Source organism: Onychostruthus taczanowskii, unplaced genomic scaffold (assembly GCF_017590055.1).
Source record: "Onychostruthus taczanowskii isolate IOZ18803 unplaced genomic scaffold, ASM1759005v1 scaffold35, whole genome shotgun sequence".
Taxonomy (NCBI): domain Eukaryota; kingdom Metazoa; phylum Chordata; class Aves; order Passeriformes; family Passeridae; genus Onychostruthus; species Onychostruthus taczanowskii.
In genome coordinates, this window is record NW_024500905.1 from 4786149 (window position 1) to 4804943 (window position 18795).

Genomic DNA, 18795 nt, shown 5'->3' on the forward strand with positions numbered 1-18795 from the left:
AGCGGCGGCCGGAGAGGCGCATCTGCCTCGGGCCGCGGCCGCAGCCGGGCGCTGCCCCCCGCGCCTACCCGCGGCCCTCATCGCCCGCCGGCCGCCTCCTCCTCTCCGAGCCGACCCCGAGGCCCCGGCAGCTCCCCCCGCCCCGCTAAGCCGCTTACGGGGCGGCAGCCGCAGCCTCGCCCGGCCGGAGCGGGTACCTGGCTCCAAGGTGCACAGCAGGCGCGGCGCGGTCCGGGAGATGCAGCTGCGCTTCTTGAGCACATTGCTGAGGATGGTGCCCACGCCGCCGCCCGAGCTCTGCCGCTTCAGGCATCGCCCCCCGCGCCGCAGCGAGCCCGTGAGCCTGTCCTGCCGCATGGTGCCCGGGGCTCGCCCTAGGGCGGCGGGCTGGGGGGCATGGCGGGCGGGGACCCGCACTGCAGACAGCGAAGTGCGAGTGCCGGAGAGAAGAGGGAGGACAAGGAGAGGAGAAAGACAAAAAGGGGAAAGGGAAAAAAAAAAAAAAAAAAAAAAAAGCTGTTCCCGCCCACAATCCTAGCATCACTGCCTGAATAAACCAGCAGCCTCTCCTCCTCCTGCTTCAGCACCACCTGGAGTGCAGAGGGCGAGGGGAGCAGCAGCTCTGCTTGGAAATAAAGGGAGCCCCGGCGGCAGCGGTGGGGCTCCGCAGTGCCAAAGGGCTTCAGGACAGCTGCACAAGCCCCGGGCCGCACGGAGAGCACCCGACACGGGCAACGCGGACACGGCGCGCTTGACGCCTGTTCACAGGCGGCAATACCGACATTTCTCCCGAGAATGAAACGAGCTAAAAACCCGCCAAAGAGTCTTCCCATGTGGTACTCGGGCCTACAGCTGGACATATATAGATAATCCTGCTGCCTTTTTCAAAAAGCTGTCCTGGGAAGGAGTCTGACTAGCACTATCAGACCACGGAGCAGAGGGAGAGCAAAGAGTTTAACAGCACGTCAGTGCCAGGGCAGCCTGGGGTCCTGCTCGGCGACAGCCCCAGCAGCAGCACAAGCAAGCATTTCAAGCATGCTGCACAGTTTCTGTTTTTCACTCTCCAGCAAAGAGACCCTGAACATCCTCTGCATGAACCGCAACAACCCTCAGCTAAAATAACAGCTTTTCTGTGAATCTACATTGCAACTGCACTTACAAGTAATATGCCATGCACCAAGTAGTTAAAAAAAGCTATTCAAAAGCACTTTATTGGATGCATTTTCCAGTGCTATTATCTTAAAAGGGTTTCAGAGATTCTCAGACTAGTGGTTTGATTGACAAGAAGGAAAAGCATTTGAAATAATGATAACTTTTATAACCTAAACCACTCAGCATTTTTGTGGAAGGAGAGCAGATTTATCACACCACATTAGTCAGCCTCAAAGGCCAAACTACCAGAAGTCTCAGTCTATCTGCCAACAACTGCAGCCTTGAAACATTTTGCTCCTTTATTAAAAAGATCAGTCACATTATGAAAAGAGAAAACTGGCAACAGATAAGCAGCAAAGCTAATTATATAAAAGACACATAGTAGAAAACACAGAATCAAGCCTCTTTTTAAAATCAGTTATAACTATTTTTAGAAATCACTGTTAAGCTTTCAGAGAAGTGTGATTTTGATCATGCCTCTTTAAATATCTGCTTGAGTTTTGGAGAAAAGTCACTACATTTGAGCTGTTAGCTTGCACTCTGAATAGATAATTAAGTCTGTGTGTCGGTGGTTCTTTTTTTAACAAAGGTGACACTTCCCTACTGATGTAGATGATGCAAATCACTTTATTTCAGTGCCAGCTGGAGATGATGATTTAATGGTTAAAGCATCAAATTTGAAATCAATTAGTCTCCCTAGGTGTACAGATTGTACCAATGGGACTAAAACAGCAACATTTAAATACACAAATAGCCATATTATCTCTGTAATATTATTCTCCTCTTGCTTGAGCACCTTTTGCAAATAGCACCACATCGTTCTTGGATCATTTCAAGACTGACTAATCCAACACCACACGCTGTTGCCCAAAGTCTCGGAAGCCATAACCAAAGTTTCAGAAACCACTCATTATCCAGACAGTGACAATCAGACATCACACTAAACTGCGTTACCTCCAATTCTTAAACAATTAGAAACCAGGTCTAAGAAAGATATCAATATTTAGCTGATGAAGATAACCAGCTCTCAAAATGAGAATTCAGTATTCCCATCATTGCTATTTCTCCTACTTGTCATCTTGTCTCTGCAAGAAAACTGGAAACAGTCAGGACAATCATACTGTGACTGGGCACAGAGATACTTCCAAGCATACCATTAAGGAGCTTTCCCACACGCCAATTAATACAATGTTATTCTGAAGGAAAAAGTGCAAAAATCTAACTTCAGGAGACAAAATGAAGAAGCCAAGCCATACTAATAGGTTTGATGACTCACTGGATCATTAGTATTAAGTGGATTTTAGATGCAGGGATAAGTCTCCCATTAAGCATAAATGTACACATCTTCAGGGCTAGAACCTATCTTCTAGAAAAGTGGATGGCACTGGGTTTTAATCACTGATCAGGCAAAGCCTCTAATCTGCCTGTGGCAGGACATGTCGACCATCATGCATCTAGTTTGATCCACCAGTGCATGGAAGTCTGGTCATGTCCACAAGCCCTCATCTGCATTTACTGACACATCAGATGACATTCAGAAAGGATTTTGAGGGGAAAAAAATCAAAACATTTGGCTAGGCAAGATATTTTATCTCCAGTATTTTGTAATAATCAACATAAGACTTTTTTTTTCAACTTTGCTTTTTTTCCTCCCACTGTAGTTCATGTATTCCCCCCAACACAACAGAGTCACTTACTGAAAAACCTTACCTCCTCATCTGGTACCTCAATCTTACCACCATCTGCCACACATGCCATTTTAAGGCCAGAATTAAGAATATGTGTATTCTTGCTCCTTTGTTGCAACCAAACTTAGAATGGTCAGGCCCAAGACCAACGCCAGGTTTTGACCAATTTACCTTAAACCTCTCCATTCCTTAGCCCACTTGTGTCTGCACTGGGACAATGAGATAAAACACAGGCTGCCAGAAAGGGACAATGACTACAAACAGATGGGGCAGCAACAGGAACAGAAGGACAGGCAGCAGAAATGGGGCCACAGAGCAATCTACTTTTAAAGAATCTATTTGTTTGCATGGAGCTTTAACTGCCCAAGCTCAGGATTACTAGAAGACACAATTCACCACTTCTCTTCTGATGTGTGCTAAGAAGACTGAATGTAATTAAAAGATTAAAAATGGTAAGATATCTTCAGCTGGGTCACTGTATCTCATGAACTCCGCATCCTCCCCTTTATTTCACAGAAAATTGTAGAGACGTCTCTTAATTCTGATTTGCATCACAACATCCCAGTAAAACAGTCAAAGTCTGGGAAGAAAGCTTATTTGCCACAATTCTCAACACCAATGTCAGCAAAAATACTTAAAATGACATGTACTCATGAAAAAATATAGTAGATATATTGCATGGTAATACTGTAATATGATTCGTCCAGGAGGATTTTGGAAATTACAGTTAAATATCAGCACTACAGCAGCTGAGGATACAGCAAATATCAAAAAGAAATATATATCAATAGGATGAGGGAGAAAAATGTATTGCAGCCACAAGGGAAAGCCTGTTATATTGACCAAATCATAGGGTCACTGCCTGCTAAGCCCCAGAGCTCAATATACTACTTTAAAGAGCCCAAAAAATTTATCCAGAAAATGTAACCCTATTACCACAGGGTTTCAAATAGCTCTATAGAAGTTAGCAAATAAACCAACATCTGTTTTGACATGTATTGTAGTTCACTGTGAGGCTCAAAAGAAAAAAAATATTTCACTTTCAAATGACGGTATACAAGAGAAAACAAATGGAATGAAATATGTCCACATTAGAGACAAGAAAAGGTAAGCCAGTCTGAGATTCTCCCAGAAGGCAAAACTATTTTAAATACATTTAGCCCATTAAACCATCTCCACCACTGGGGCACAAAATTCCTATCCTACCCAGTTCTATGCATGTTCTATTATTAAACATCCCCTCTGAAAAAACAGCCCTGCTTCCTTCTGCCTGATCCTAAAAGCCTAAAAACAAGCACAACCCACCTGGAGCTTCACACTCCTCCAACGCACAAGATGGAGCCACCTCTGACAGCTTGAAAAGAGGTCTCTGGCTCGTTGGGTCCTTGACACCACAGGGGCACAGGAGTTACAGCAGTGCTACAGCATGAACACAAAAGTTCCCTTGAAGACAAAAGCCTGAGGTGACACAGCCCAGCACTCCTCCCACCTGAGCCTGCAAGGGGAGCATCCCCCCCTGCAGCACCCACCCTGCTCTGTCCACAGCCCCTGGGACTGATGTGCTGCCTCAGAGTGCAGGGAGTGCACGCTGTGATCCAGCAGCTACCTGCACCTACCGTGTGGACCACCAGGCACAGAGCCTGAGGCACTGTTTTGTGTATCTGTTTGCATCACTGCTGCAGGAGCACCTAACAAGGGAGCCTATGGAGAGATTTGTGTTATGCAGAAGGAGAAACATGATTGTGGACTAACAGATTCAGTTCTGCCACCAAGCTGGTTTCTGTTGCCAGACAAGTAATCCAGGGTTGTCTTTACTGCACAAAGGACGGTTCCAGAACCAAATTTTTGCTACTGTATTTGTGCCTAGAGAAGGTTAATTCTAGACACTTGTTGAAAGCAGGAAAAACGGCTCAGGAAAATGGTGCAGCATGTTCACACATCACAGTCTCATCAACAGAGCCATAATATTTTAAACCTTTTCATTGCATTAGTCATCATTTGTATGACTGTACACAAATGTCACAAAAGAGGTCAAGAGCTGGCTATATTACATATCACAGACAAAAGCTGCAGAGCCAATCCTTGTCTACAAAGGTGTTCAGCACAGATATAAACTACACAATGGACAGGAAATAACATCTATGATTTCCAGGAACAGACAACAAAATTTATATGATTTAGTCTAAGGAAGCATGCAGCTAGTCAAACGTTTCCTCTTCCTTTACACTTCAGGCACATAAACTCATTACTTATTTCCCCCTTCCAAAACTGAGAGCATGGTGATTACACGTTAATACAGCCTTCTTTCTAAGGAAGCACTAAAACAGCACACATGTTCTTGCTGAGCTTATGACAGAGGAGCTAGGGAATTCTCTTGTTTATAGGTAAGTTATGTGAAAAATAATATTGCTTGCATGTTTTTTAGCCATATCTACTGAGGGCTAATCTAGAGACAATAATTTAAATAGTACTGCTTAGTATGGTATATATCTTTCAACAGGAAAAGAATCTACAAGTCTGTAACTACTCTAAGATGCTCACAACTGCATATGCACTACATGATCCTTCAGCCATCACAATCAGGATTCAGCCACGAGAACTTCAGACTGAAGATTCTTTGTTTGGATCTTTAGTTGTGGGATTTTTTACCTAATTCTTCCTTTTCCTCCCACACACATTATCCACTCCTCCCTTCTGTACTACACACTTGCATACACTAGGAGAGGACTGATGAGAGCAGAAGGTCCCCTCAATAGAGCTAGCATCCCCTGCCCTCAAGTGCAGGTTATAGTTTATTCTTTGGGAATGATGGACAGTTACATCTAGTAAGTGTACTTTCAAGTGGAATAATAGTCATATTGCTTCTTGAAATTTCTGGCAGATACATTCTGAGAAGTATGCCAAAGTTTTCCAGCATTAGTGAAAGCAGTTGAAAATATAATACATCTGGAAATCAATGGTGAAAGCAGTTTAGAGCACAATGGCATGGAGCTGCAATGACCAGTTTCCCATCTAGGGAGGCACCACATTCCTAGGCAGCGAATCAGTGCAGGTAAGGCTGACTGCAGTCCCTCAATCCCTTGGATGTTCATAGAGTAGCACAAGATGCTTATGCAACTGGATCACATAGGTGAGTATATGAAAGCCTTCAAAAGCATTGCAGGTGGCTAAAACAGACATACAGATGTGCCTGTAATCCCCCTGAACATACTCATAACCTCTTTCCATTTGTAGATACATAACTGTGCAAATGAATGAGGAACATGCAGAAAGTTATATATACTATATAACATCTATATAGTACCAGAGCTACAGGCAGCAACAGCAGAACTGCATAAACCTATCTCCCAGATCTGTACTTGATCCAGTAGAGCAAAAAGCTCCTGTTTTCCCTGAGTTCTTAAAAAAACCCTTCAGCAGTAAGCCAGAAGATTTTCTTAAACCTGTCTACAACATAATCACATCAAACTAACACTGAATATATTAATATTCAAATGCTTTACTTCACAAATTATTAACTCTCCTATATCACCATCTCACACCACACCATTAACAAGCTTGTATTCTGTAGTGTCTGGAGTTCCTAGGTCAAACTAGTTTTGAGAACAGAAGAATTTAAATTTGCGGATAATTCACTTGCTGAGCACACAAGTGACAGCAATTAATGCCAATGGGCTAGGTGCAAAGGGTGGCTTATTTCACTCCAGGCACATCACTGGGAATGGACTTTTCCCAGAGCTTAAAAGGAGAGAATTAAAAGTATTCAAAAAAAGTAGAATGTGACTCGTGTTTTTTAAACATCATGCAGCACAGATCACAGGCACTTCAACTATTTCAGGAAAAAAACCAAAAATCATACTGACATTACAAAACGGATATGATGTAGAAACTTTTAACATATGGTTCAATAGCTACACTGAAAGAACAAGGCAGAGATTTAACTCAGAACTATCTATGGGGGGAACAAAAAGGAACTTAGACTAATTTTGCTTGATCACAAGACAGCAGTTAGTTCACCTTACTATGCCAATAATAGAGGACAACAAAGTTACACAACTGAGTATGCCTGATATACTATTAAAGCTATCTGTATTCACTGCAGTGCCTATAAATCCTGACTCTGGGCTTCAGCACTGTTGCTACAGGTACTGCACAAATACAGCAAAACCTCAGACTGCCTGTTTAAAAAAAAAAAAAAAAAGAAAGAAGAGAAAACACATTAGCAGACAGAGAAGTACAGGTCAACAGCCAGATGATATTGAAAAGCAATAGTGGACATAGCTCTTAACATAAGAGCTGCTACCATTTCTATGGCCTTCATGGCAGAGATGAGCTCCAAGGGACACACCATGAGTGCATAAGGTCAATAAGAGTGCTAAGAGATCAGGTTTTAATCATCAACATGCTCAATATGCTGAAACATCTATTAAAAAAAAGTCAGCATGAGGGGAAATTGAAAATGTACTTGTTTAAAAACACATGTGGGATGGAGGTAGGAGGCAGAAGCCAAGCTTGTATACTAAGTAAGAAATTATAAGGATGGGACAACAGAGAAAAAAGTCGGTTGTGAAGAGTTTTGGATACGAAAGCAACAAGAGGAAGACAGACTAGATCTACAATGACCATGAGGAAAGCACACACACTTGCATTCATGAAAACACACGTACAAACACTGACACAGGTGATTAATCCAACCCTGAATTCCACTTTATGTTTAATTCTTTGTTTATACATACGTTGTCTTCAAAAAGGAGAAAAGCACACCCAACAAAAAAGGAGCTTGCAGAAGCTTCCAAATGCTGTGTTCCACATGCTTCTAACAACCTCTTAATCAGAGAAAAATTATAGATAATTGGATAGGTATTTTGATGTTGTAAAATTGGCTGTGTGTCTGTAATTCAACAATAGCATCTAGATTTCTTATTATATGTTTTTAAATTTTGTTCAAATGCATAAATAAACTCTGAAGTTATAATTGTCACTTGAGGAACAGTGATGAAGAAAAAAGGAGGGGGAGAATCAATCTATATTACCTATTGCCTTCACATGCCAACTATAGCAGTAAAGCTATAGTAGATAGTTGCATCTTGTGAGCAAGCTAAAAGATGTGTCATGCAAGCACAGTTAAAGTAACAATATATTTTAACTGCTGCAGTAACCAGCAACATAAAGTCCAAAGTTAACAACTGGAATAAAAGTTACAGCAATGCTTACATGGCCGATAAAATATAGAGACAACACCTTTTAAATTAAATATGAAGTAATGAATGAAAGTGAGGCTTAGGAGAGCAAATGACCTTCTTTTTGTCAGAAATTATTTGTATCTACAAAAGAAATTCAAAACATTATTTAGGTAAGGCATATATTAAGAAGAGAAACTGTTGAAGAGGCCTATGTAATAAAATATTGCTGAAAAGTATGATTACAAAAGGTAAGATATGTTTCCTAACCTTGCTAAACAATATGAAGTAAATGCATGTCTTGGTCAGTACACACACTCCAGAATCCTGCTTAAATGCTACATGGTAATTTAAAAAAATAAGTCATCAACTCAGCAGAAAAATGAATGCAGTACATGAAAAAAAGAATTCTGACAGGTATGATTTGTAGTTATGCTCAAGATGATATTGCAGAAAAATGGAGGTCATAGCAGGTCCCAGATCTAAAATTGAACTTCTCTTTCTTTATTAGAATCTGATTATTTGCTTAGCACCTAGCATACAAATTGAATTTTATAGTGTGAATCACCAGCTTCATTGATCTGAACTGCTATTTCAGAAACAGCAGGATTTTTATCTGCCCAGCATAAAGAAAAAAAGGAAAATGATCCTACATCTCCAAGACAAGATTTATCCACAAACAGAACACTTGGAAAGATTTTAGATTAAAAATTAATTGCCAAAGTTAAAAAAAGTATTAATGGCAAAATCTCTTTGCTTTGGGTCAGGAATTATTATGGAAATGGACCACATTTATACATAAAAGTTTTTATACATTGATTCATAATTATTTGCAGTAATGCTAAGGACATGCAGCAAAGACTAAGTTCAGCCCATGGAAGGCTTTCATTAGACATGTAGCAAAGAGCCAGGCTGTCCTGCACTGCCCAAGGATAAGAGTCCAGCTTCCAGCATGGATCCTCTCTCCCAGCACACATGGCCTCCACAGGAACAGGAACATGACCCTTTCTGGACAGGGGAATGGTGCTGACTCCTGGAGAAGCTCATAAAAGCACCATAGAGCTCTTGGAACCACAAACCTTGATCAGACCATAGCAAGGCCTGCACCACCACTCCAGGTTTTTGATCATGTATGCAGTGGTTCCCATTTGTAGATGCCACTAGTTCCATAAAGTTCTGCATGTACGTGAAGCTATTGCAACTCCAAGTCCTCCAGAGCAGCTAATTTTCTTCCTCTCCCAAGTGGGCTGTAGCTTCACAGAGCATATTCTCCAAGTGCTGGAAATAGAAGAAGCTAGCAAAGCAAAGGAACCTCAAACCACCACCTCCACTTTCCAAAAAAAATACACGTTAGCCATTTAAGCAAGTTTGACACAGAGTTTTTTAATGCAGTTTGTGAGATGAAGAGGAGAAAATAGTTATCAGTTCCAACAACACTACTACTCAAAGATTTTAGACTCAACAGCTAAATGACAAAACTTCAGTTCATAACTTACGCTTACAGAGCAAGTTTATTGAATTGGATGTGTTTAGGATTAATCAAAGGCTCATTTAGTACTGAAGCCTCGAGCCATTAAAATTGATTTTGAGCATGTTCACCACGACACAAGCACGAGTTTTTGGCTAACAGCAAAGCTCTGACTATTTACGTACCACTGCATAGCTCAGGACAACTCACATCATTTCTTTAAACATGGACTTCTTCCGCCAGCCTTCAAGTATTCTTGTCTCATTAAGTTTGTTTTTCAGAGTCTCATACCATCTATTTGTCCAGTGATATGTAGTTTATCCAGCTCAATAGGTACCTGACTTCTAGACCTCTCTAGATACTACTACAAATATCATTAATATTTAGCTCTTCAGATTAATATACATTAAAAAAAAATCTGTACATTACCTCCCCACTCTGACTTCCTTTAGTTTCACTGTATAATTATTTTTCCTTCAGGATTTAAGGTCCAATAGCTATTTCTGCCAATGAGCATTGGATAAGACTAGAAATTAGCACTTACATGTTGGGAAAAAACACCAAAACCCAAACAAACAACAAAAACCTCACAAACACACACACAAAAATAGAATGTTAGCTATTAATGATGCCTAAGCCAGCCCAAGAACCAAAAACTGTTCATGGTCTGTATTTGGCCATATGTATTGTATGGATGGGAAAGAAAACACGTTGATCAGGTTCTGTGATTTTAGGAAGTTACCAATAATTTATAGGGAACTAAATTTAGAAGCTGTTTCACTGCTGACAAAACATAGCAAGAAGGTTCCAAATTTTACTAAGAAAAAGATAAATGATAGGCTTGTAAGTAAGATGATTTAAGGTGGACATGGAACACAGACTTGACTTCTCTGGCAAATTTCAAGGGTATGTGAGGAGCACTCATTTACTGCTCAGTAAATCAGATTCAGATTATTAACAGCTTCAAGGAGAAAAATATTTTAAAAATTTGAGATTCATATTTGACTCTTCCTTCTGAGCTGCTCCAGTGCAGAATTATAACCAGGACTATTGATCCAAACAGACTAAGTTCCACGGCCCACTTTCTAGCATCTTGTTTTTAAACACAAAGCTATCTCAAAACTGCAGAAACATAGCTGCTGGCACTGCCTGATGCTCCATAAATCAGTCTATTCCTAGCACTAATTATCCCAAGCAGCTGTTATCCTCCATTTGATCTTCAGTATCCAGGAAATCTTTTCTTCAAAGGCTAATGCGACCAAAGAATGTTTAGCATGTACCATTTGGAGATAAAATAAATCTGTGTTACTTAAAGGCAGTAGACTCTGTTGGGTATTTTCACTGAAGCCCCATTAATCCTCCTATAAGTTCACAATGTTTGGTGTTGGTTTTTTGTTGTTTTGGGTTTTTTTTAGGCAAGAGCATTTCAGTAGGAAAAAGAACAGCATCGTTTCCTGTACAGAACTGTAACCCCCAGCAGAATAAAAGAAAAGCAGTGCTCAGCTAGACAAGTGTGAAAGACAATGCATACAATCTAAGAGAACTTTTTCTCTCAGGCTGCTTCCACATCCAAAAGCTTGTCAGAAAAAGATTAAAGACTGAAATGCTATGATACTATGGTTATGAAGCTCACACAGCCACCCCTGCTGTGAGCTTATACACACAAACCCTTACATTTTGATTGTCCAACATTTGCCACAGATGCTGTGACTCTCACTACCTGCAGGTATTGGAGCAGATCTACCATCAGTTCAGAACTGTAAAGTTTTGTCAAATATGAATGTACTCAGGCTCATTTCTCACACATCACTGCTTCCCACGTGGCCTTTGGCACCACTGGCTGTGGAGCCAGCTTCCTTGCAAATTGCCAGTTAGTGCAATGAACTCCTAGGCTACAGCCTGGGTGCTGATAACGCCTCACAGCAAAGCACAGGAACACTTTAGCACACAGACACGCAGGCTGAGCCCTTTGCTCAGCTGGGCCCTGCACCCCTCTCCTGTCCCAGGGCAGACATGCAGCTGCTGGGCTGCAGCAGGATGAGCTGTTTCACACTCTTCCTGAACCTATGTGGAAATTGGCACTTCATCTCATTTAATCACAATAATGCCTGGGTGACTGAATAAAAGCTTTTCCAGTTTTTCAGGGAGCTATTAGACTAACAAACTTTACTGTTGATCAGGTATCCATCTGAATAGCTGCAAATAAGCAGAGGGAACAGCAGTGCCTGCCAGTTATTTCTACTGTCATGACTGACTGACAGGGACTGCAGACAGAGAACAGGCTGTTCTGACTTGGTTGTCTCCAAACAGCAGCATCCTTCCTGCAGCATGCCTCCTCAATTTGAGCTAATCAAATCCCACCTTCCAAAGTCACTGCAGTACCAGAGAAATAAGAGATCACTGGTTTGAGAGCCACTTTTTCCAGGCAAATTAGTACAGAAATACTACAAGTATTGCTTGATAAGCAATCCAAAAAGCTCCACACACAATCTGTTGCATTAATCCTGATTTCTAATAGTAAGGAAGTATTTTATATAACAGGCACTCTCTAATACATCAACTCCTCATGGCGCAGCTGTTATGAAAAGTGTGATTCAGTGGAGTCAAAATTCTACATGCATTACAAAGCTAATCCTGTGAGGTTAACTGTGACTTTGCAACAGCAACAGGATTACTGTTATACAGAAATATATGGAGAAGCAGCTAAGCAGTGAGCCTCCAAGTTGTATGCATACCCAAAATAAACACAACCTCCAGCGTAGCACTAACTCAACCAATTTCATTGTTGTCACAGCTCATAGCATGCTGACAAAGGATAGTTACAACATCTACACCAAATGCTGCAGGACAAGAATTTGATTGTGACTCTGTGATCTGTACATCCCTATACCAAACACTCTGCATTTTCTGTTGCAAACCGGGCCTAGATTAAGCAGCCAGATTATTGCTTACAGGATTATTTACTGAATTTACTGTTCAGTTCCATGATAAACAATGAAATACTTATTCTGCAAAATATTATTCTATGTTGTAACCACATCCAGCTGTTACTATCCCATCAAGTTTCTACATCATTAAAAAATACTGCTGAACTATTTTTTAGGGAGGAAGGGAGAAAGGGAGGGAGGAAATAAATAGAACTATTTATAATTAGATAGTCAGTGGCTGATTCTCTCACCATCTCAGGTGGCCATTGCAGGGTGCACCTTTTATTTTAGAGGCTGAGGCAACTACAGGACACACCTACACAACACACTTCAGACAGGCCAATTTAGCCACTACACCTTCACCCCAGATGTCTGCCATCTCCCAGGGCAAGCATTCAAAGTGGGATGAGATGGAAGGCTGCAGGAGCATGGCTATTCATTTCACAAGACCCACAGCTTATACAGAAGTGGGACACCACAGCTGGTTGACCAGGGTCTCCCAGGTCTCACCACTTTGCTGTGGGTGAAGGGTATGTCTCAGAGCAGCCACCTGTTTCTGTGTGAAACACATTTGGGGCCAAGTTTGATGCTCAACAGGCAGAAGTGAACAGGCAACTGAAGGCTCTCTCTTCTCAGAGACAAGTGCCCTGAGGTCAGCTGCTCATCTTGCTCAACTTCCACCTAGCCCTGGACCCCCAGCATTTCCCTTTCTAAGGAAAATCTCACCCCTCCAGACACAGCAGCTCACTGAACTGGAAAATGACTGGCAGCAGTGTGCCAGAAGGCAGCACCCTCCTCAAGGACACAATGATCTCTTAGGCAGCAGGCTCCACACTGTCCCCAGGAATTCAACAGCAGCAGAGACCTCAGCTCTGAGTGCAGCCAATTCCCCAATAACAGTAGCAGTAGAATGACACTTAAAAGAAAAAAGTGCCAGTCAGGTGTAGTCTTATCCCCTGTGTTGATACTGAGCACAGCCCAGAGTCACCTGAAACAGACTTCCAGGGCTTTTAACAAAGGCTATCTTGCCTCTGTCTCCTGACACGAAGTGTCAGTCGAAGTGGCCACCAAGAAAGTTTACTTAGTTAAATCCTGAAGAATATAGCTGAAGGAGCCCATGATAAAAGCCATTTTATCATGGGCTCAAATTTTAGCCAATTTGGCTAAAATTTGAGCAATTCAAAAGAATTGCTCAAATTTTAGCCAATTATGAGATGGTATTCTGAGGAAGCTGAGAAGTCCTTTTAGTAGACATAAGACACTTCAGTGGTGAGAGTTAGGGACAAAGTAGTTAGGAAAGTACGTGACACAGGAAAGTAAGTATTCATATAACGTTACCCTACAGACTCAGAAGGAAAACATATGGCTTAGGAATGCATGTGGGCTCCTCAGCTCCCTAACAGCCTGGCAATCCCAGGCTGAGCAGCCAGGGAGTGAGCTGCAGAGATGGCTTGCTGAATGTTCCCAGGAGGATCTCTGTAATATAGTTGGTTGAAACCACTTTAATGGAAAGGTCTGACATAAAATATCAGTTTGTGGAAAGCAAAGTCCTTCACAGCAAAATGTCATCTTTGACAAAAATAGATTCCCAAATGCTAAAAGCATGATTTTGACTCTTTTTAGGATTAAACATCTTATCATCTTACTTGAAAATAGCTCGTTACATAATATGAAATTAAAAAGGCATCTGAACAAAGCATTTTAGTTTGAAACGCAAACTTTCAGAATTTTGCTTCATAAGCAATTGACTCTTGTGAGTGGGTGTTTTATTTCATGCTGGAACAAGATATTTTAGTTACTGTATCCTTAAAGCAGAATTTCCCTCAAAAGTGAGGATTCCATGTTCTAATATAACACTCCAAACACTCAGTTCTTGTCACCTTTTGAATCTGATATTCTGCAGTGACACAGACCACAAGAACTTCTCAGCTGATATACGACCAAATTAGACAGCAAACCTAGCCTTTCTTTCATGGAAAAAAGGAAAGAAAAAAATTATCTTTTCAACACCAGAAAAGTAAAGAAACTTCACTTCACCTTAGGAGTTAAGAAACTGAAATCAGCCTCAAAGTGGCCTTTGAGAGGTATCAAATCTGCACAATCACACAATTTACCAGGTTTGTAGGAAACTGACTGCACAGTTTGCCAATTTAAATTGATATTACAGCTTTGTTTTTATAACAAGAGAAGATAGCAGTCAATTTAAATATTTTTACTTATCCTGACAAGGGCTTCTGTTGACTCACACACCAGTCAGCATTCTGGGGCTAGCACAGATCATCCTGAGGAGGTGGCTGGAGACAGTGCCCTGGGTGGTCTCTCCCCCCAGGGCTTACCAACATTACTGAACGTCAAGTGATCAAAGATGTCAAAATTCATTATTTGCAAGATCATACTCTGCGTTCACATCCCATCAGCAGCACAATTACACTTTAAATCTGGGTACTACATTGATAGCTTTCTAGAGAATAGCTCTAGATAGAATATCCTATGAGAGGGATGGGACACAGTGCTACACCAGAACTTTACTGACCTGCTGCTCTGTTAAAGTACTCTGCAAGAACCAGCATCCTGGCTGTGCTGCTCAAAGACCAGTTCCAAGATGATATTCTCATCAAAAGAAAGTAACCATGGAATTCACTGCCTAAAAACTCCTCGGGATTGTTCTGTTAGTGATTATTGCCAGTCTGTGTTCCACACAGCTGTTATTATGTTTGACAACACTCAAACTCTCTCCTAGTCTAACTAACAGATACTCTAAATACACAATCTAATTTATACCAGCAAATACTAAACATGACACACACCTACTTATTGAAACATTTCCTAATGCCCTGATGCACAGCAATGAAGGTTGCGGAAGGTTTGCAGTCCTTCTCCTCCAAGCCTAATGTTAAAAGAAAAGTAATCCTTCTTAGCCCAGGCTCCAACTGCAATTGAATAAGCTTTCAGATTTTCCAGAATCCTTGCTGGCTGAAGCTGAAAAAAAGTATGTTATTCAAATGGCATTTAATATTATATTCATATTATATTCATCACTATACATGGCTCTTTTGAAGAGCTCTTCTGTAATATTTTCCAAAATTACACAATTTATTAATAATGCTGGGTAACAGTGAACAAGTCAGTTCAGAGCACACTTAAATCTAAAGCCATTTTGCCTTGTGCATGCCCATCCCAAGGGACCAGCAGGTGAACTTCACCATCCAGATCGAAAGAACTGCTGCCCCGTGGCCCAGTGCAGCTGATGGACCAAGCACACAGCTACCATGCCCACTGAGCCAAGCTCCAGCATCACTAAATACAGCTTATCTCCTTTTCTAACTGCTCCATTACCTCACTCTTGGCAAACCAGCACATGACACAGAACGGATCAGAAAATCCTAACCAGTGCCCAGCCCACCTCCACTAAACTGCCAGAGCAGCAATATTCACTGAGCAATTCAAGTCTTCATAAGAAATAAAAAAATTAAACCAGAGCAATTGGGATGGTCGAGGTTAAAGCATATTTATACAACTGCAACAGCACATCAAACAGTACAGGGAAGTGAGTGGGAAGAGACAGATGAGTCACGGGCAAAATTTGATATGCCTGCATTATTACATATGTACATAAGTACTTGCCCCATGTTGCAAGACACCTGACCCAGAATGAAATCAATCACCAAATCACAGAATACCAGGTTGGAAGGGACCTCAAGGATTATCAACTTTTCTCAACAAAAGCATGATCTAGACAAAATGGCCCAGCATCCTGTCCAGCCAAATCTTAAAAGCATCCAGCATGGAGGAATCCACCACTTTCCTGGGGAGATTATTCAGTGGCTGATTGTTTTCACTATGAAAAATTTTCCTCTCCTCCAAGAACCTTATGAAGTTCAAGTTCAATCAAATCAATATTAGCCGTGTCCACACTATATTGTGTTAAAGTTGTTTTTACACCTTTAACCAAACTTTTATTCTATGAACTGAAAATTGTGAATTTCTGGCTTGGTTTTGTAACCATTTTGAGGGAAGAGGAGGGATAGAGAAAATGGGCAAGTAGATATTTAGTACATGCAGGAAAAGGACAAGGAAGAACAGCTGAAGGAGACCAAGGAATACTGTGAAGAAAACTCAAGGACAGGGAGTAGCCTGGGTAGACACTGCAAGATAGACAAGATGCAGAGACGGGGAAAATGGAACTGAGTTGAAAAATTCAATATTTAAAGATTGGGTGATGTAAGAAAAGCTAATAAAGCATTTGGCAGGGAAAAAAATAAGATGGGACAGGACACAGAACTGAAGTAGGACTGAGAGAAGGGAATGAGGAGACAAAACCCAGAAATTTAATCTAGATGTATGACTACCTTTGCATGTCTAAGTTGCACTTTTCCAGCTACACATGGCAATGGACTCTTGCTCAGTTCTCTCCTAATCATGCATCGTGCAAATAACATTAGGCAACGCTTTCCCAGTTTCTTCTGAGTTCCATATCCTGTGAGAAAAGTTGATGCTATAGAGACAGTAACTCGTTCTCAGAAATTGAGTAGACTTACAACTCAGCCTTCTAGCAGGAAACTGTTCATGCTCAGGGGACATGTAGGGGACAAATCTGTGCCCAGATGATGCCAGTTCATGCTGCCTTTCTGTCCAATTAGCACCCTGAGGCATAACCCTCTGAATTTCTGTAGTTGGACTCCAAAACATTCAGTTCATTTAGTCAGGAGCTTCTGAATAGCTTTGACAACCATGTAGGAATTAATGACCTCAGTTATAACTAAAAAGCTATTTGTCACTGTTTTCAATCTATTTCACATAAGGAAACTAATATTTCCTTTGAGAGTAACATTTATTTGACAATCTGATTCTAAACCTTTTCATCCAATTCTTGCCTGACCACATTTCTAAAGCATTTCCCTTCATGTTTAAGGATGGTTGATGGCTTATCATCCTTATCAAAACCAGAGATACACCTCCAGTTCTGCACAAAATAAAATATTCTGTCTCCCTCTACTGGCTCTGCATTAAATCAAACCAGAAAAAAAAAAAAAACCAAAAAGCTAGAAAGTAAATGTTTATTGTTATCTTAGAAAATTCTATACAGATGCAATGCTTAAATAACAGAAGATTAATACTTTAACCATAGCTTCTAAACAAGTATCACAAGAAAGAATACTAAGGATCTTTCTGAACACAGCATGATGCCCATTTAAAGTTATTACAGGTACATAGCACCACCATAGCGACACAGCTATGACAGAGAAATTAATTATATAGCTGGGAAATATTCTACTAAAATTATTTCTTCATCAAAAATACAAGAGAATATGAATGAACTTTCTGTTTCTGTAACTTCAGCTTATTTTGAATCAGATTTAAGCATTCCTGCTTGCTTCCAGCCAGACTGACTTACAATTAAGCTGGATGTTTCTATTTCTAAATAAATTATAGATAATACATGGTTTTGGTTTGGGTTGTTTGTTGGTGGACTTTTGGGTTGGCTTTAATGAAAACCAATCACAATTTGTGATTGAAGGAACTTCTGGCTTGCAATTTGATCAGTCAAAATATATTTAGTAATGAAAGCAAGCTGTCACTATATAAAGAGATGTCTTTCATGTACTCTTTAGATGACAGCTGCAAAACCTCATTGTTTTTTACTGAATTCTGCTTTCCTCAAATGATGTAATTAAGTGCATAAAGCACTCTGCTTGTTTCTAATATGGACTTGAAATATTTCATAGTGCTTCCAGACAAATATATATATTTTCTTATCCCAAATAAGTCACAATCACAAGAGTAAGAGAAACAAGTACCATGCCTGCCATGAGGCCATCACTGTGATTTCTTTCTTACTAATTTTCTTCATTGGAGAATTTATTTAAATTTGGGTTAAAAAAGGATTATTAAAATGAAACTCTTCATTCATATATCTTACAAACCAGAAGTACTGCATGGTGTACTGATTTTATCACATATTCTACAGAAGAATTTATCATTCCTTTAACAGTCATGAACATTCGTGTGTCCAACCGAAATGCATTTGACTCTGCAGTGAATTTTATTTTCTATGGTAATATCTTTTTGAATGCAAAACAAACATCACCTTCTAAGGACGAGGGTCGGCAGCACAATGAGAAACACAGTAAGTTATGAAGCTGTCCCTGGCAACTGTTCCTCCACATTTATTCTACCCACTCTGGGGTTCAAGTGCTGCAGGTGCGGTGCTGGCTCTTGGTAGCCCCGAAGCACAAGCAAGTCAGAGGTGGGCTCCCAAAGCTTCAAAGGGGGCCAGGCCTCCTCTGTGCATGCAGCAGGGACCAAGAGCCAGCACAGGTGACTGAGGAGTCAATGGCTCCCTGTGTGAGCTGCAAAACTCACAGATCCTCGACTTTCAG

The 18795-nt window shown here is 40.8% G+C and overlaps 1 protein-coding gene across 3 annotated transcripts in view; it reads right to left on the minus strand.

The window, feature by feature from the left end:
• The window catches only part of TBC1D30 (TBC1 domain family member 30), a 51457-nt gene that overhangs the window by 28524 nt on the left and 4138 nt on the right, over positions 1–18795 (minus strand). Inside the window, exon 1 of one of the 3 annotated variants that reach the window (XM_041411335.1) lies at positions 198–420. The exons of the other annotated variants lie outside the window; for them this stretch is intronic. Coding sequence (XP_041267269.1) covers positions 198–357 — 160 coding nt within the window. The 5' untranslated portion in view covers positions 358–420. Of the gene's footprint in view, positions 1–197; positions 421–18795 lie in introns of those variants that run through there. 3 annotated transcript variants of the gene reach the window in all.